At 43.1% G+C, this 18618-nt stretch overlaps 1 protein-coding gene across 2 annotated transcripts in view; it reads right to left on the reverse strand.

Annotated features, from left to right (window-relative positions):
• The window catches only part of GRAP2 (GRB2 related adaptor protein 2), a 42969-nt gene that overhangs the window by 4079 nt on the left and 20272 nt on the right, over positions 1 to 18618 (reverse strand). For both annotated transcript variants that reach the window (XM_051784253.1, XM_051784254.1), the window contains exons 2-7: positions 13705 to 13807; positions 10494 to 10585; positions 8090 to 8209; positions 6421 to 6589; positions 4651 to 4782; positions 1582 to 1701 (exon numbers count right to left, since the gene is read on the reverse strand). In XM_051784253.1, coding sequence (XP_051640213.1) covers positions 1582 to 1701; positions 4651 to 4782; positions 6421 to 6589; positions 8090 to 8209; positions 10494 to 10585; positions 13705 to 13782 — 711 coding nt within the window. In that variant the 5' untranslated portion in view covers positions 13783 to 13807. The remainder of the gene's footprint in view (positions 1 to 1581; positions 1702 to 4650; positions 4783 to 6420; positions 6590 to 8089; positions 8210 to 10493; positions 10586 to 13704; positions 13808 to 18618) is intronic.

Below are 18618 nucleotides of genomic sequence, written 5' to 3' on the forward strand. Positions count from 1 at the left end.
TAGGATCTGTTTGGGTATATCAGTTTATTTTGGGTTTGCACTTTAATGTGCACTATGGTTAGATTTTTTTTTCTTATGAGAGCTTAATCATAAGAGACTTTGCAGTCAGTCTCCCATTTTGGCCAGAAATCAGATTTTAAAGGACATAGCATGAGCTCCTTTCTTGGAAATTGTTGGTGCCCACACCACAGGGCATGGATAATTTGGGAGGTATATTTTGCAGGGATAGGTTGAGAGATCAGTTTGAAGACAGACTAACTTCTGATAAATCTTCCATTCAGGTCCCTGCTTAGACCTGGCTCCTAATAATTTGGTTGGACATATAGACCTTCCTATGACTGTATTTCTGGCTTCTAGATCACTGATGAGATGTGGCAGGCAAGGGCATGTTATTGATTGCCACAGCCTCTGAGGGATAAAAACCATTGTATTTTGAGCTGGATTATAATAAAGATTTAGGGATTTTGCCAAAACCAACCAACCAACCAACCAACCAAACCCCCCCAAACCCCAGGAAAGACATGTCCCTGTTTTTTAGTTTGTTCCATATTTCCTAAACCAATCCGGTCACTTTCTCTTACACTCGAGAAAGGTCTGCTGTCCTTCCCTTCTCTCCTTGGATCTAGGTTTTCTGGTTGTTTTGGGCTAATCTGTACATTTCCTCAAGGAAGAGGAGCATTCCTTAGGTCACACTGAGCTGATGGAGAAATACTTTAGAGTTGGCAGTGGAATCACAGGCTGAGGCGGAGAAAGACACCATATTCTATATGGGCATTCACATAGTAGGAATTTGCAGAGCAGGTGGTTACTTAAGGTTGACTGACAGGTATGGATCCAAGTAGGGCAGTGGTCTGAGATGTCTGCAGATAATAGCTGGATCATGCCCACATCCTCTGTGTTAAGCTCTGACAGCTAAGGGTGTCAGGTAGGTGAGTCCCACTTTGATGGCATAGTAGGTCTGAGGATGTGCCAGGTATAGACAAGTAGAGCCAAATGATGACAGGCCTTCTCAGGACTGAGAAAAAATTAGTGGAAGAGATAGTGTGACTACAAGTGCATTTCAAGACAGAAAGAGTACTGCAGCATGGCACAGCATCATGAGGCAGCTCTCTGTAGAACTTAAAACATGTACAGCACTTCCAGCTACTGAGCTTAGTCACAGCCTGGCTGGGGTGGCAAAGGTACTTCATAGTCCCTTGCATTGATGGACATGAAGCTCTCCTAGATCATTAGGCTTTCAGAAATGTCTTCTGCTGTCTTGTGCTCATGCCAGTGTCCCAGATGTCTATTTAGTTGAGCTCATGCTGAGTTTCCTCTTCCACTAAGGCTGCATGTTAACTAAGGCTGACCTTGAGAGCAGTCCTAGAACTATGCTCCTGTAACACTGTAGTCCTACCCTCAAGAGTACCCCAGAAGCAGATTCAAGTGGCTGGGATAGAGTCTTGAGACTCAGAAACATCTTTTAAGATATGTCCTTAATATAATATTCCTCTGCAACCTCCTTGCAGGTGACATTGCCCAGACTGCTTGGCCATTGCTAAGGAGCCCAGGCAGATGGGACCTTCCAGGTATGTCACCTACCGGTGTCTGCTGGTGCAGTGGGTCTGTGTGTCTCCGTTGCATAGCTCCTGCATTTCCTTGGCCATGATCCCTTAGTCCATGCAGCACATCTTTCCTGTCCAGACTCCCACCATATCTTTCCTAGAAGGAAAACAGCGAGAAAAAAGTCACGTTGTCCTGGTTTTGGCTAGGATAGAGTTAACTTTCTTCCTAGTAGCTGCTACAGTGCTGTGTTTTGTATTTAATATGAAAATACTGCTGATAACACACTGATGTTTCAGTTGTTGTGAAGTAGTGGCTCACTCTAAATCAAGGACTTTTCAGTTTCCCCTGCTCTGCCAATGAGTAGGTGCACAAGAAGCTGTGAGGGAGCATAGCCAGTACAGCTAACCTGAACTGGCCACAGGGATATTCCATACCATAGAATATCATGGCAGTATATAAACTGGGGGTAGTTGGCCAGAAGAGGCCAATCAGGCACTGGAATATGCTCAGGCATTGGAATGGGCTGCCCAGGGAAGTGGTGGATTCTCTGTCCCTGGAGGTTTTTAAGATGAGACTGGATGTGGCACTTAGTGCCATGGTCTAGCAACCATGGCGGTCGTGGATCAAGGGTTGGACTTGATGATCTTGGAGGTCCTTTCCAACTCAACTGATTCTATGATTCTATGATTCTATGATCAGGGACTGGCTGGAAATCAGTCAGTGGGTGGTGAGCAATTGTATTGTGCATCACTTGTTTTTGTTGTTTTATTCTTTTCTCTCTTTTTAAAATTTCCTTTTATTATTATTATCATCATCATCATCTTTATCATTATTATTATTTTTATTTAAATTATTAATCTGTTTTCTTCTCAGCCCATGAGTTTTACCTTTTTCCTGATTCTCTCCCCACTTGCACCAGAGGGAGGAGGAGTGAGTGAGTGGCTACATGGTACTTAGTTGCCAGCTAGGATTAAACCACAACACATATATATGCTGAGATGTATAAATGAGGGGCTTTAAGAGTCATTGGTGAGAAGGGTGTCAGGGGCCAGCCCTCAAGTAAATAATTTTAGATATCTGCTTCCAATACTGTCCCAGTGCTCCAGTTCTGCAAGCAGTGACCCTCATGGAAGAGGTCACCTTTGACTCTTCTATTTTGGATTTTACTTTTTAGAAGTTGAAAGTTGAGTGTTCTTAGATGTGTATCACAGCTGCTGGGGAAAATGGCCTTTTTTGGTCTCTAAGACTTTTGGAGAAAAACTAAGGTTGTTTTAACTCACAGATAAAAAGCCATGCTTGCCAAGGGGACTTTTGCCAATCTGGAGTTATTATGACCCAGTGCTGCCCTCTCCTTGCTTTTCCTCTGTCCTATATGCTGGCAGGATGACAATGATGCTGATGCAGCTGACTGTATCTGAGGACTCTACTTTTTCTTGGGCTGCTCCATGTTGCAAAGGACCGCAAGCAAGCCTGAGAATCTAGTAGCCAAATTAACCAAAGAAGAACGAGACAAAATCAGGTTCAAAGAAAAGTAGCCATATGACCACACATCTGAAGTCATATCAACACAAATCAACCCAGACAGATGGAGAGAGGAAGTAGGAAACATCTAGGAAGCAAGTTCTCTTTTGTGTGCACAGCTGAGAGGTGCTGAGTCTCTTTATCCCCCTAGGCCCTTAGTGCAGGCACTAAGCTTTTGTTTTTATGATAAGGGTGTGACAGAACCTTAAATCATGTTAGCTCAGATTGCAGTAGTGCTTCAGAGACACAGGGTCTGATGAGCTGTGTCAACAGTGGGGAGAAAGAACAACAGCTTGTGCTTGCTGTTGCTTGTAAACAGCTTTTGTCCTATCCCTCTTGCCGCTTCCTTTCCTATAGCATTCCTCCAAAAACTCCCTTGGTCTCACATGTGCCTTTGTCAGCCTAAAATGTTGCTGAGGCTGCCTGAAACTGGAGCACAATTTGCACCTCACCTGTCTCTGCCAGAAAGAGGGTGAACTCAATGTGGCTTTGCAGTCACAAGACTTACTACATGGGTGCTTCACTCCTATGAGTGTTTCTGCTCCATATAAAATGTGACTCATGAATAGACTGTGCTGCAAAGGGTGCAGGCACTCAGCTTTGTCAGAACCTGTATTATTCCACCAGCAGTCCCTTAACAGGCCACACAGCTTGTCTGATGAGAGAACAGCCATTTCACCATTGCCTCTGGCTTTGCTATATGTGAGCTCTCATGCCTTAAGGGACATTTTGGATTTCTCCCTTTAGTAAGAAAAGGCCTCTCCTTGGATGATGCTACGCTGACTAGCTAGAGACATGAGCCAACTCCAGGAAAACTATTCCCCAAAAATTAACCAGGAAGAAATTTGAAAACAGCACCAGGTACTGCTGTTGTTCTCTCCATTTCTATGCAATCAAAGGAGTAAAGAAACATCACACATCAGGGAAGCAACATGATGAAAGAGTGCAGAGAGGAACCAGAATACGGCGGAGGAGAAGGAATGTTCTGGAGGAAACCAAACTCTCCTAGGATTACTATAGTAATTTCTCATCCCTGTGATGTGTTTTGTGGTGCTGAATGTCAGTAGCATAACTCAGAAAAAAGAAACAGACAGCAAGGTTTCATTCGTTCTATAGACTAGAGACGAGTTCCTGAAACCATGTATGTGTGTGCAGTGCAAGATTTGTGAGCATTTTCCTACACACTCTCACTGGATGATACTTCATGTCTTTTCCTAAGCCAAGTAAGAACATGACATCATTGCTTGTTTTCCAGTTTTTAGGATGGGGCACCAAAACCACCTGAAGGGTACTCCTAGGTTCCCAGTAAAAGGGTCACTGCACACTTCTATTTTTTCTGGTTTGTCAGTCAGTCACAGATTGCAGAACTAAATAAAAGCCCACATATTTATTACATATCAAAAAACACCCCTAGGCTGAACCATCACTGCTGCTACTCCTGTAAAAAGACCTAATTCTGCTTCCTAAAGCAGGTTGAGGGTGGCAGATTTTTGATAAAGCAACTGTTCACTTGCTACCAAGCAATTAAAGCCAATGTTTCCTGTGTCTGGGCTCGACATCCCAGCCCCTTGTTTGTGGCAGTACCTGTTGCTGCTGCAGTATGGGGATAGCATGCTCGACATATCTCTTGGATATAGAAGAATGATCTTCTCCAGCTGCTCCACTTAGGTGGAATCCTTCCCGGCCCATCCGTTCCAGGCTCCCACCACGCCTCTCCTGATGGAAGCAAGATCGCAAAAGTGAGATCAGCTTTTTCTACCTACCACGTCCTTGACTAAAGCTCAGCAGTCATTGCACAGTGATCACTACCACTATCCTCTACTTTGTAGGCTCTTTCAAATAAACAATTCCATCCCTCTGAACAGGTCAACAAATCAGGAATCCTATATTTTAGATCTTTCTCATAGTCATTCCCCATCTGAAGACTGGGCAGTAATGGGAGGTGCTGGGCTGAAAATGTTGGTGTGAGGTCCAGCACAGGAACCAAGCTATTTTTTGAAATACTGCCCTTAGACTTAATTTGTCTCTGCACAGAAATCTATATATTATGACTATTTTATCATATAGCTGTAGCATCTAGAAATTTGAATTGTAAACAGAAATCCCACTGTGATGAGTACTAAACATACCCCGCTGAGCCCATCACCATAACAAATGTACAGAGAGTTTACCAAAGCAAACTTGACTTCTTTCATTTGCGTGTCTGCATCTTGGAGCAAATGCATCTCTTTTCCTTCCTGATCACAGTCAGCCCAAACAGGTTGTTTTACTGATATACATGCATACAGCCTTGCTTTCTCCTTCCCCAGACAGTTCTTCACTGTGATCTCTCTCACAGGTCCCATAGCCTCTATTTTGTATCTTAATAATGCATTTTAAAGCTCTATATAAGTGGTCTAGAAGGAGACAGCAACCCAAGCCCCTTCTTCAGATTGAAAAATGCATCTTCTCATGTTTGGAGCCAGCAAGAATGACCCACATGCAGCCTATAAAACTTTATTGCTGCAGTCAGCAAGTCACACACCTTGCCTGTAACTGCACATCCTGGTAATTTAATACCAGAATCCGTTTCCCAGTGAAGCAGGACTTTGGTTACTGCAGTGACCAGGTGTGTTTGCTCCCAGTACTGTGAGTGCAATGCGTAGCAGTCTCTACTATGTCATTTGCTTGTTCCCCTGGCACAAAACCAGGCATTCATTGGATTGGGATTTCTCTGCCTTCTGAAACACCTACTACACCTTCCCTGAAGGCACAGCTTGTTCCTGTATCTGCTATGTTCTTCTCAGTAGTACTTTTCAGTTCCTACCAGGCACTGCTCTGGGTTCTGCCCTGTGTTCTTCCACACTTGTTACAGTGTTTGCTTGATAGCAGAAGATGGACGATTCTTCTGAGCAGACAAACTTGCGGTTGTAATTTGCACTCTGGGTGCATTCAAGGACACTGAGGAAACCAGACTCAAATTCTTCTCAGTCACAACTACCAGTCAGCTCTGTACCTGCCCTTATGAAATCTAGGCATTTCAATAAGGTAAGTCCTGCTTTTCTTGGCTTTGTAAGGCATCTTAGAATTTCAGCTCTGGGATCTTAGCACACCTTTAACAAAGCACCTCTATGCAGATTTGCAGTACTGTCTATTGCTATCCAAAGCAGAATCAGAACATTCTGCTCAATTACATAACTCTACATACCACTGAATCCACTAAAAATCTGTGTTGCAGTGGCCACCAGTGTAATGATGTGGCTGTGTTTCCAAGGGCAGACTCTCCTCCCCCCATGCCAAGACATTCTCATGGGATCAATTCCTTCCACAGAAAGGTTTCTTACTGAGAAATTCCAAAGGATAGTTTGTGTTTACCTTCTCTTCTTGGCTGTTGTCCCTTAGGAATATCTGTTTCTGCCTGGAGATGGAATTTGTCTTGTAGTAGTCCACAAGCTTGTTTAGGGAGTGGAATTTCTCTGTCCACAAGTAATAGTTACCCTTTGAATCCCTCATCACTTTGAAGTGTTGCACATCATCTTCATGCCTGGATCCAATTGGAAAAGTAAGAGATCATCAAACAGATTGCATTTCTACCTTTTTGCAAAAAGTCCTTTCCAGAAGGGTACCAAAACTTCTTGCTTGGCCAAACCTAGACTTCTGAAAAGTCAAGCCACCGTCAGTCCTTGTGCATCCTGGACCCAAATGTGGCTCTATTTCAAAAGACTCATCAATTTACAAACACAGAGTGCCCCAGGGCTGCCCAGTCACAAAGCACTATCAGAACAAAGCATAGGGCTTTAAAGCCTCTCCTTTGAAATAAAGGCCAGAGGAGCTTCCAGGGTGAAGAGGTGCAGTTGTAGTCTACTCACCAGCCTCTGCAGGTCTTGTTAGCATCCAGTCTGAATTGGCTATAAGAGATTTATTACACCTTTATACACCATGGGCATCGCCAATACATGCAGACACAGTCAGGTGCAGCCACACATTGAGTTTTATAATTGTATAAAATCTAGTGTGATATCATTACTACCGGTAATTCTCCCTACCCAAAAGAAAAAAAAAAAAAGAAGGAATTTTCAGATGATGACTCCTGTCCTGAAGTGCTACAGTTACACAGGCTGTTCGTGTTAGCATGGTTTTGATTTAAATGCAGAAGCTCTCCCTTAGATAGTGCTGGGCTGTGGTTAAGGGGACAGAACGGACCAGGAACTGTTCACAGTGAGCTGCTTGAAAACAGGTGTTCAGTTTGGTGGGTGAAGAGGTTTTAGCCATACAGATCTGAGCTCTGCCACATTGCTTGACTTCACAGCCAGAAAAGGAGCCTCCCTGTACTTATTGGTGTTGGTATAAATTGGTATAAATGTAACCAGAATGTTTTCCTGCATTCCTCCCACATACTTTTTGAGCTTCCTGAATCAGAAGGTACATACTGCTTGGAAAAGGCATCGTTAACCATGACTCTAATTTAAAACTGATTATCAGTTGTTTGACTGAAAATTGGGAAACCAACCATCATATAAGAGCACTGTTCTGAAGCATATGCTCTGAGAAGGGCTGGGCTACACTAAGTTGCTGAAATGCAACTGGGCTGCAAGCAATGAAAAACCATTCCTTGTCCAATGGCTGTTTAGTGACCTGTGGGAAATAAGTTAACAATGTAATTGTAATCTCTTAATAGGTAGTAGCTGAATTCTTGGTTCAGTAACCAGAGCTGTCAGGGAATTAATACAAATGAAAGACACATGTTAAGCACTGTGGGAGACGTTCTATGTACCACTCTGCTTTGCTGTGGCTCTTTCAGAGAAGCAGGTCACCAGGGGATGCAGCTTTGGAATGGGGCATTCACTGTGTCACTTGAAAAGAGGCAGAAACACTTTGGAATCAGATGCCTAATTTGTTCTCATTCACAACAGCAGCACTGCCAAAGACTGGCAGCATGCAAACTTCCCAAGAGGCTACGTCACATTAGCAATCCTGTCAAGAGGAGGCTAGGGACACCATTACACAGAAGAAGAGGCAGGAATATGCTGTGAGAAGCAGATACCTGACAGAGATGGAAAAGTCACCATGAGAATTCTGACTGGCACGGACGATGAAGGAGCCAACTCCTTTGCTCATGAGAAGGTTCTCTGCTTCATGGCGGGATATCCTCTCATCAAACCAGCTGTCAAGTGGGAAAAATCATGAAAGTGTGAATAAGGATGTGAATTAAGGTGAGGAATAAAAAAGTTGAGGGTAGGGAGAATGTGAATAAGCAGGGTGGAGGAAAGAAAACAAAAGGATCAGAGGAGCCCACATGGCTACTCCCAGTGGCCATGAGTATGCTAAGGTAGAGGGTTTTGATGGGTGCAGACCATTTTCTTTGAGCAGTAAAAGCACGTAGATGCAAAGAGAACAATGTAAACTTTGGCCTGCTAAGAAGCAACACTCAGCTGAAACTGTAATTACAGGCACAGTACAATAAGGTGTTAGTCAAAGAAATTTTAAATTACAAATGTGTATGTATACATACATACACATAATTCTCAGACATATACATCAAATTGCTTTTTGGTAAACTGATTGAAAATTACTGGGCTGTGATGGATATATTGCCAGGGACACACATAAATTTTTAGCAGAAGCGAACCATGAAAGTTTTAGTACTAATAAATTGGTTCCTGCAAGAGTTATAATACCATAAAATCTCAGAAGCACAGAATACGTAAGCACACTTGTGCAAATTTAGCTAGGCATAACAAACAATAGTATAAGGCATTGGACTAATAATGAGAAAGTCACCATAAAAAGTAAAAGAATACAATGTGAATAGGAACTTTTCAGTAGACAAAAAAAATCATCACGTACATATGCATATGTCCACTCCACAGCTAAGAAGATCTACAATCTGTGATCTGCTTTTATGTAATGCTTAATTGCCTATATTGCATTAAAGTTAAGGACTGATAGTTTCATAAGCTCTGTGATTTCCACTTTGGAGTTTCTTATTATCATCACAGTTTACCTATGTATCATTAGCAAAGGGAAATCAGACTTTAATGAGCCTTGATAATCAATCTCAATGATTACTTGACAAGAAAAAGATCGGCAAAACCAACCCATCAAAAATAGGAGGCAGCTTTCTTCCCTACATCTGGTTCTGGTATCTGGCCTGAACTGCTTCCAAGTGCAGACCTGCTGCTCTTAGAAAAGCATCAAAGTGGAAATATTTCTTCACAGCTCTTGCATGGAGAAAGCATCATGAGAAAAATGTGTGTGAAAAAAGAAGCTGCCAGTGTTCCTGCGTGATGCCACAGCCCTGTGAAAGAGCAAACAAGAACAACTGACTGGAAGATCTCATCCCCCTGAGGCCCAAAAGTACAAGCCCATATTTGCACAGCAAACTAATAACGTCCTTCAGCTCAGCCAAGCAGGCTGGCTTATATCCACAAAGGCCAGTAAGTGCCACCTCCAAGGGGACAGAGGTGCTTATTTGTAATCTCAGAATCCCCGTATGCTCCCAGTAGTACTGGGAGCCAGCAGTACTGGGCTTGGTGCTTGTTCTGCCTGCTTGTTCCTGAAATGCTGCAGCACTTTTGAAAAAAAGAGGACAATGAGAGGAGTTTCAGGGAGCATTTCTGCCAACTGAAAGAAAAAGGTTGTAAAAATCCCTCCACTGTCATATTTATGGCATATAGCTGGAGAGCACATTTAATATGCATTTAAACACCCATCAGACCTTTCCGAAAGTGCAAGTGCCGTCTCCTCAGCGGGAAGAGAGAAATGCAGGTACACCTGTCCTCTGACAGATCTGTGTTTGGGTGTGCAGTCACGAAACGTGGAGCGTGTGTATGTGTGAGCGGGGCGGCATGTCTGGTCTATCATCTCTGCCGATCCATGAGTAACACCAGCTGTCACATTCGCGCAGCATTGCACTGACCTCTAGTGCACCGAGAGAAACACACACGTACTTGGCGGGGGGAGGGAATGAGGATGGCAGGGTGGGAAAAGGGAGTCAATGTAGTTTAGAGTGGAAGGGGGAGGGAATTACTTTTTTTATAATTCGTTTTCAGAAAGATCTCTTGCTTTTTCTTTTGTGCTCAGCCTCTATCTCTGTTGCCAAGACTTCACATCATGACTATTCTCCTTCTGTCTGAGGAGATCTAAATGCAGTTCCTGCCACATCTCAGTGACATCCCTCTGAGCAGCAGTAACAAAAGAGTCACTTGGGAGTGATAGAGAGCATCGAGAACTATTCAGCTCCGAAAGAACAGAGGGTGCTTTGGGGTAGAAATGTGCTGCACTGGCAGAACTGCAATGTAGCATTATGGCAATCCTTGCCAGCCTCCAAGTGTTACAGCCAGTGCTTCCTCTGTCCTGTCTTCCTCTGCACGCATTCGCACCCATGCTCCTGACAGCACTCTGAGGAAATGAGCAATGGTGGTACACACTGTTTCTGTGCCACTTACGGGGGAACATGAAAATCAATGAAGTTCTTAGGAACGTAGCCTTCTTGACTTCTGAGCTCAGCCTTGTACCACTCTTCCTGGGAGCTCAAAACCTGCGATGGAGAGATGGATGGAATAAACATGTCTCTGGAGAAAGGCAAAAGTAAGCACGATTCTGGCAGAAACCTAGAATTTCTTGTAAGAAGAGAATGCTACACATGCTGTACTTCCCAGTCACTGTGGAACAAGGTTAGTGGCTGATGACCACTTCAGAGCAAACAAGCAGTGAAAAGCCCAAGTAGAATTAGACAGATTGCTTGTTAACCTTATCCCTTCATCTGTGCAGGTGGCTGGGGATACTGTGTCTCTGATGCCTGTGAAATGGAGAAATTTCAGCTTTGAAAGACTTAATAGGGGTTTAAGTTATTCTCTGTGCTGCTTTTAATAGTTGGTACTGGAGCATCTCAGATTCGCAAGGGAAGAACAAATATCTGTGCAGGATATGGAGGGATATGCAGCTATATATGCGTGTGTGTGTGCATTACAACTGCACAGATGTTACCATGTGCTCTCACATGTCATTTCACAAGAGATTATTTAGTGGGTTAAGTCTTCAGCTGCCCTGAGCTTTGCCAAGGTAGATGAAAGAAGGAGGCAAAAAGTATTTTAAAGATACTGTTACACTTAGGAGATTGTAGGATAGCAGGAAGTCAGTCCACAGCACACACTGGAGCAGCTTCAAGTGTGCTCACATTAATGTTAACTATAATGGTCCTTAGGAACTTCCCTGCTGACCAAGGGCTGCCCAAATCCACTGCTCCCTGGCTGATGGCCTCTGATACAGCCCTAAGCTAGAGGAGAGAGAACAGGAATACAACCATGCTGTGATTTTACAGCAAATGTTGTGGTCTTTGGTGTTTTGCTTGACATTCCAACTCCTGGAACAGAATTCCGCTTTATGAAATAGAGCATGCTTCTGTTCTTTCTGGTTTTGGAGAGGCGCCTAAAAGCATAAGCCATGACAGTTTTAAAAGGAGAAAGCAAGTGGAACAGACTTAATTTAAAATCTATTGTTAACAGTAATAATACTTATTTCGTGAGCCAATCTCATGGTTTTGGGAGCCTAAGGCACATTCTAACTGCTTGGTGTTGGCAACAGGATGTTACTGTCTCTGGGGCCAATTCTGCATTGCCTTCCCTGCCACGTAGGCCTTTTTTAAGCATTTGGATTCAGAAAAGTTAGGGAATAGAAAGCTGTGGAGTTCCCTACTTGTATAGTCAATGCTTTCCTCATGCCTGGGTGCTGGATTAAAGGGTCTTTTTTACTGCTGTGGCTGAACAAAGGGGATGATAGCTACCTCCTGCTCATGCTCAGGCCCTTGCTCTGCTGGAAGCAAGGTTTCCACAAAGACCCACCTGCTGTTTGTCACTGCAGGGCTGGCAGGTTTCTCTCAGTGTGTCATCCTCCCAGAGAAGGATGTGGGGGGGGTGAGAGGGTGGATTTCCTCCTGTCACGGCTGGTTGAGGGCCTCATGTTTCCTGTTTTCTAATCTCTACATCAGTATTTCATCTTATCTCCTTTATAAATCAGCAGGTTGTTGCAGGCAGCAGGAGGGGGCTCGTGATGGGGCATGAATGTATCTGTGCATATGCCAGAACAGAGCTGTTACTCAGGCTAATTTACTGCTACTATGGCTTGGGTGGCTAAGGTGTTATTTTGTTTGCCTCAAGGATATTAAAGAAAGAGGCAGTTTGATTTTTCTGGTAGTAAATTCTCTGTGCCAAATACTACTACTACTACTACTACTACTACTGGCGTGTAGTGTTATTTGACACTTTTCATCATTAGCTTCCAGTGTACTTTGAAAAAAAGCTCTAATTTATAACGATTTTACAGGAAGGGAAACTGAGGAACAGAATGAAAAGTGATTTGGCCAACACCATCAACCCAGCCGGGGACTTGATGGAAGCCTCCTGAGAATGGTTTCCTGAAAAAGAAGGTATCAGTTTAAGGTCACGGGATAGTAGTGATGTACTGGGGAAGAATTAGGAATAAGAGTTTTTATCTGTGCTGAAGAGAGGCAGTGATTTCTCCAGAACCTTCTCACAGCTCTTTGGAAAAATCTGGTATTAATGAGTTTGGATGCCACTTTGTTCAAGTGTCAAGAATTAAAAAGCCAATAAGATAAAAAACGGTGGTGATGGAAAAGACAAGGCTGAGACCCAATATCTGATTATTAATTGGAATATCTGGGACTGCACAGGGAGGTAGCAAAGGCTCCCTGGCCTAATAAGGGTTTATATACTATTGCCCTTTGGGCAGTGGAGGAATTAAGGCCTTAGAGAGGAGTAATACTGAGGCATTTCCAACTGAAACAGAACAGTTGGGGGCTGAGAAGTAGATAAATAATTAGAGTGAAACATTGAGTGACCTAATCTGTGGGACTTCAGTAGCGTTAACAAGAACTGTTCTACCATAACACATACAAATCAACTTTAATGAGACTTTCACATGCTCTGTGTTGTATATGATCAACTCTACTTTTGCCATTCCCTCCATTGCCAAATTCCTGCAAGACCCTATATAACACTCTTGTGTTATAAAGCCCTTGTGTTATAGAGCCTGGGACCTCTTAAACTCTTCCATTATGTGTGTAACAGATTGTCTCATAGACTTTTCCTCTTCTATTTGCAATTGCCTAAAATCTCTGCAGCAACTAACAATAATTACTAACAGTGAAAAGTTAGATATAAGTTCTATAATGGATGATAATTATCTTTTATATAGTTTAAGAGCTGGAAATAAGGAAGATGGCAATCTCTCTGGACTGCACTCATCCTGCCTGCCTTTAGACATAGACATCTGAATGTACTCACTGTGGACTACTTATGTAGTCAATGAAAACAGACAGGACCCTCAAAATCTGTCTACCAAAGAACGTGATCTCTGCCTCAGCAAAGGTATTTATCCTTCCTTGCTGAGTACCAGAGAACTGCAGGGCAACTAAATCCATAGTTTACGGACATAAAATCAGAAAGTGGACACAGACTCAAGTAACCTGGGAACTATTGGTTGACCTACTGCAAACCCTATGGGAGATGAGTAATCTGCATTTGTATTCTGGCTTATAGATGTCTGTCTTCATCTGTTTTGTCAAGGCAAATGGGAACCTAGAAAGATCTGGCAGCAGTCTCAGAAATGCTGTTTAGTCAAGCCTGAGGCTGCACTTACCTTCAGCATATCCCCAGCTTGGAAACTCAACTCGTCTTCTCCAGAAGCAGTGAAATCAAACTTGGCGATGGCTTCCATACTGTGTCTTGGTGGCAGAGCAAAGCTGGAAGAAGTATATACTTGTCAACACTTACGAGCTACTGAGACTGCAGAGTCTAGCCTCTGGAAAGCTTATAGGCAATGCTATGATTTGTATATGGATGAGCATGCACCAACCATTGGTAGACATTAGTTACTAGACATGGAAAGACATCAGCAGGTAGAAGAGAGGGCATGGATGAGGCTGTAATTAGCTCAAGTCAGAAGTTCAAACAACCTGTTGTGCATGCTTATTCCAAGAGATCTCTTTCTCTGCAGCAATCTCATGTGAAAAAACTGTATAGACCAACCACTACTCTGCCAGAGTTCCCAATAAAGCAAGTGACTGTCATGCAACAGAAAAATGCATTTGCCCTCTGCAGTGACTTTTTATCTCAAGAGTGAGACAAACTGTGGACAAAACAAACAGCCTGCAATAAATTCTTTTTTTTTCTTGGACAAGAGTCACATTACTGAAAGTTGAAAGAGTGTCTTTTCTTTGTGATGGCTTAGCATGGGTGACCGCAACTTTCAGCTACAAAAAACTGTTTACAGAAAGGCTGTATTCCCTATGATGAAGGAGGCAGAGAGTTAGCTTACCTCAGTGTTGGTAATCCAGGAGCTTGAAATGTATTAGACAGCCTGCAAACCAAAGCCTGCAATGTGTCAGGGGAAGTGGCAAGATGAGCTTTGCTTCTTTACCACTTCCTGCTCATGTAACTTGGATGTACTCCAGCAGGACCACTTCTACAATCGAGAGTTACTGATTTCCCATGGCTGGCTCATGGACCCTATTGCCAGTGGTGAGGCTGCCAGTGACAAGATGAGAAATAGGTAGGCAAGTGCACTGCCGGTAGATGCTCTTGCAGCCCAGCTTTTGAAGATGATCAGGCAGCACTAATATAGAAGTAATTTTTATGATTACTAAGCTAGGATTATCTGGCAACAATGATCCTGAAGCCACAGGTTCCATTACCTAACCTCACTTCTCACCAAAACACCCAGAATTTATGGCTTGAGAAGAAGTGCCAACTTGCCTGAACCAAAACATTCTTAACCAGAAAGCCCTAGAAAGAAACTGTATGAACAACCCTAGGTAGGGTTAGATATTTCTCGTCTCCTATTAGAACTGATACAAGATCCCCAAAAAGTGCTGATACTGAGCAAGCTCCAAAGTTATGCCACTTTAAAATCAAAAGGCTACTTCTTTACAATACAATTCTCTACAATACCTCCTGTAATCTTTTGACACACAACCCAGGGATTTAACTACCTGTGTAACAAGGATCCAGGGCCCAGCTCTGATACAGTGCAACTTAAACTGCTAAGAGTGAGCTGGGAGCAAGTCTGCAGGGCAAAAATTGTAGACAGAGGTAGGGCTGTTGGGACTGCACCAGCAGTAGCCCAGGGATTCAAAAGGAAAGCCACCAATGTATAAAATCTCCGGGGAAAAAACAAACCCACATGAGGTTTAACTGGGACAGTCAGTCTAGCTGACAACTTGTCATGAATCATTAGGGTTATTGAGTTGAGTTGTCATTGCCATCAGAGCTGACCCAGCTGGTGACAGATGGCAACCATGGAGGTTGACTCTTCACTTCTGATTGATGCCTGTGAAGAATCTTTGGGTGCCTCTACAAAGATGAGGAGTATGCTAATATTTAGCCTAATATTTCATTAAATCCTAACTAAGTTCTGGGTGTGCTAACTGTAGAAAGCAGTTATTTATTGGCTAAGTTGTCTATTTCCTGCTTGCAGAGTTCCTTTGCACTTGACTAAAGATGCCTGGATAAAGTGATCCACAGGAGGGGTGGATAACATCGCTGGATATTAGTTTTGAGATTTGTTACAACTAATTTCTAACTATAAAAATATCTTTACATGCTTCCTATTGGATTCTGTTAACACCCTCTTTTTTGCTGCATATAGATGAATTCGTACTCATGTGACTGATAAGAGCTATGCAGAACCAAGGCAAAGTTTTTAGTGGTCCATAGAGAGCTCTGCTTGTTCAGCATGAAACTGTTCTGCAGCAAAACTGGGGTTGCTGCAGTGTCGGGGCCTCCCGTGTAGATCTGAGTCAATAGCTCAGTTGAGGTCTGCTGTATGCCTGCTATTCCATCTTGTTGCCTTAGGCTTCCAATATACACAATGCTGAACCATAACACCCTAAAGCACATTGGTGCTTTATTTTCAGTCTTCAGCTTTCCATCTATTCCAAACACTTTCACTCCCTGTTCTCTCTGTTGACTTACTGATGCTCTTTAGTTCTTACTTTGGATAACCTTTGCTAATTAGGTCCGCCCTCTGATTGCCCTACTCTTATTCCAAGGCATTGGTGTAACTCTGCAGGTGCAGCTCAGGCCTGATTTGAGAACTGTCCTCTATTCTTGCATAGACATTTTTGGAGCTTCAGTCTATAAGCCTCCATAGCCAGTATCAGCCCCTTGCACACTAACAGAGCACAGGAGTATTAAATTGAAGAGGAATTAACCCTTGAGGGAACTGATTAAATAATGATACTCTTTCATGTAAGATAACTGAAGAAAAAGACTAAAGGAGAATTACTTTACTAAGGGCTGTTTTTCAGTATTTTATTTTGCAGTGGTGGCCTGCTGCAGAGAGATCAGAGCCAACAATGCAGATGAATCCTGGAACTCCTAAGTGCAGACCATTAATCCCAGCTTGAGGAAAAGAACACAGTTAAAAACAATAAACTATTTTCATACAAATCCTCTCTTTGATTTCTGTGCCTTAGACAGAGAAGAGACAGTGGGGGTTCTCTCTGGAGGGGATAAGAGAGTAGAGAACCTTTCATTTTTCTATATCCCAAATGTTAAAGGGTCTATTGCAAATGTGACCCCCCTCTAAAGGAGAACAGTTTGTGAAACAGTTAAAATCTTCCCTCTCACCTCCTCTTCAATTTCAGCAATCTCAACCTTGGAATAGAGACTGGGAGACAGATACCTCTTCAAACAATCTAACACATGGATTAAATGTGCTTTTCATTGCCGGCGGCTGGATTTAGAAGTGTCTCAAATACCATACACAGTGTTGGCTGTGTTGATAAATCAGCACTGCAGTAATGCTCTGGCCTTAAGCTTTTCTCCCACCAACTACTAAAGCAACACTAGCCAATAATTCTGTCTTTGAACTCCAGCCTACCACTTTTCATCACCTGAACTTCAAACCGTTTCTGTTTTTCTGATCCTGTTTCTCCCTCCATCTGTAACTTGAGAATCCCCACTCCACATGGGTCAGTGCTGGGCCCTCATGAAAACTCCCCTGCCAAGAGCCCATTCTTTCCCTCTCTGCATGTGCGTGACTCCGAACACCATCCCACAACACAGACAGAAATTTTTCACTATTATCATAACTTACATTTCTTAAGCACCTTTTATCCCAAAGGACAGTGCTGCCGTTTGCAGACAGAGCACCAGATTCTGCTTTTAACTGCCTGGTACACCTTCTTTAAGCTTTTGAATAACCAAGGACAATTTTAGACTGCATAATACTTTCTGTGAAAATGCCCTTTTTACAGAGTTTAGCATGAAGCCTACACAGTGTTCAAAGCAGGATTTTTCAGTTCTGAGTGTGAGTTGACCAGTACCCTCCATTTTGTACTGGCTTTCTGCATGGAGTGAATTTTCTCCGTAGTTCCCAATTGTAACAGGGCGGATCTAAGGGGCATAAGGCTACTGCAGTTCTGTGGGACTGGTGCAACAGAAGGTTCACAAAAGGAGGAGTGAAAAGCAGCATGGCTTTCAGAGCACAAGGCAGGCATTTTATTTTGGCAGAATGACATTCTTTGAGCAAGAACATCAGCATCTCTGTTGATGGAAAGTGCCAAGGCCCAAATCATGTCAGGAAGCAACACAGTCTGACAGCAGCATCCCAAAGAGTTTAATACTGTTACCCTTTATCATGCTGGGTCAAAATTCAGCAGTAACAATGCCAGGGAAGGTCACCACCTACAAAGAGTTTTATCACTCAGGAACTGCCCAGGCTCAGCCCTGCTCAATCTCACATATTAACATCAGAAGGAGAATGTAGTTATAACAATGTGCTCACTTAAAGGAGCTATATGAACAGAAGGTTTTTTTTGTATGCCTGTAGCATAAAAAATACCACACATTTCCAGTCTGAAGCTTCATCCAGTGACGTTTTGCGCCAAGATATACAGTGCAAGCTACTGTGTCTTTGTTCGGCTCTGCAAGAACAACCTATTGGACTGATGAGCAACTGGGGACAGGATTCAACCCTGAACATCTGTACAGAAACTCCAGATGACATTTCAGCAGAAACAATGGAGAAGGGACCTGTTATCTAGAAGAGCTGTGATAGGTAACAGCTTTGTTTTCACCAGCTAAGCCACATACAAGCGGCATGGGAATATTTTGTTCCAAAAACGCAAACCTCTTGCTATGGAGTTAACGGTGCAGCTCCACTGACTGTCAATGATAAGAGGGTTTAATTTATAAGGGAGAACAAGCCACTGAAACATTCAGAACTGCTGCATTTAAGTCCTGGCTATCCCGCCATCCAGAGCAATGCATAGCATTTGGGCTGAGCCTGTGTGCAAACAAAATAAACCTCCTAGGAACTGGATTCACAAAACAAACAGACTTTCAGGGCTCTATAACCAACAGCAGTCTGTAAGAAATGCCCCAGACTAGGATGGTGCTTAATCTCCCTGGGGAACCTGGATCTTCTGTGCTAACTCCAGTCACGACTGAGTAGAGTTGAGCAGCAACATGGGAAGCCGGTACAACAGCAACCTTAAAGAGAGTAGCACAGTACTGCCTGATATTTTGAGAGTAAAAATTCACAAATTTT

Source organism: Manacus candei, unplaced genomic scaffold (genome assembly GCF_025592945.1).
Source record: "Manacus candei isolate 608988 ecotype Guabito, Panama unplaced genomic scaffold, ASM2559294v1 h1tg000018l, whole genome shotgun sequence".
NCBI lineage: Eukaryota > Metazoa > Chordata > Aves > Passeriformes > Pipridae > Manacus > Manacus candei.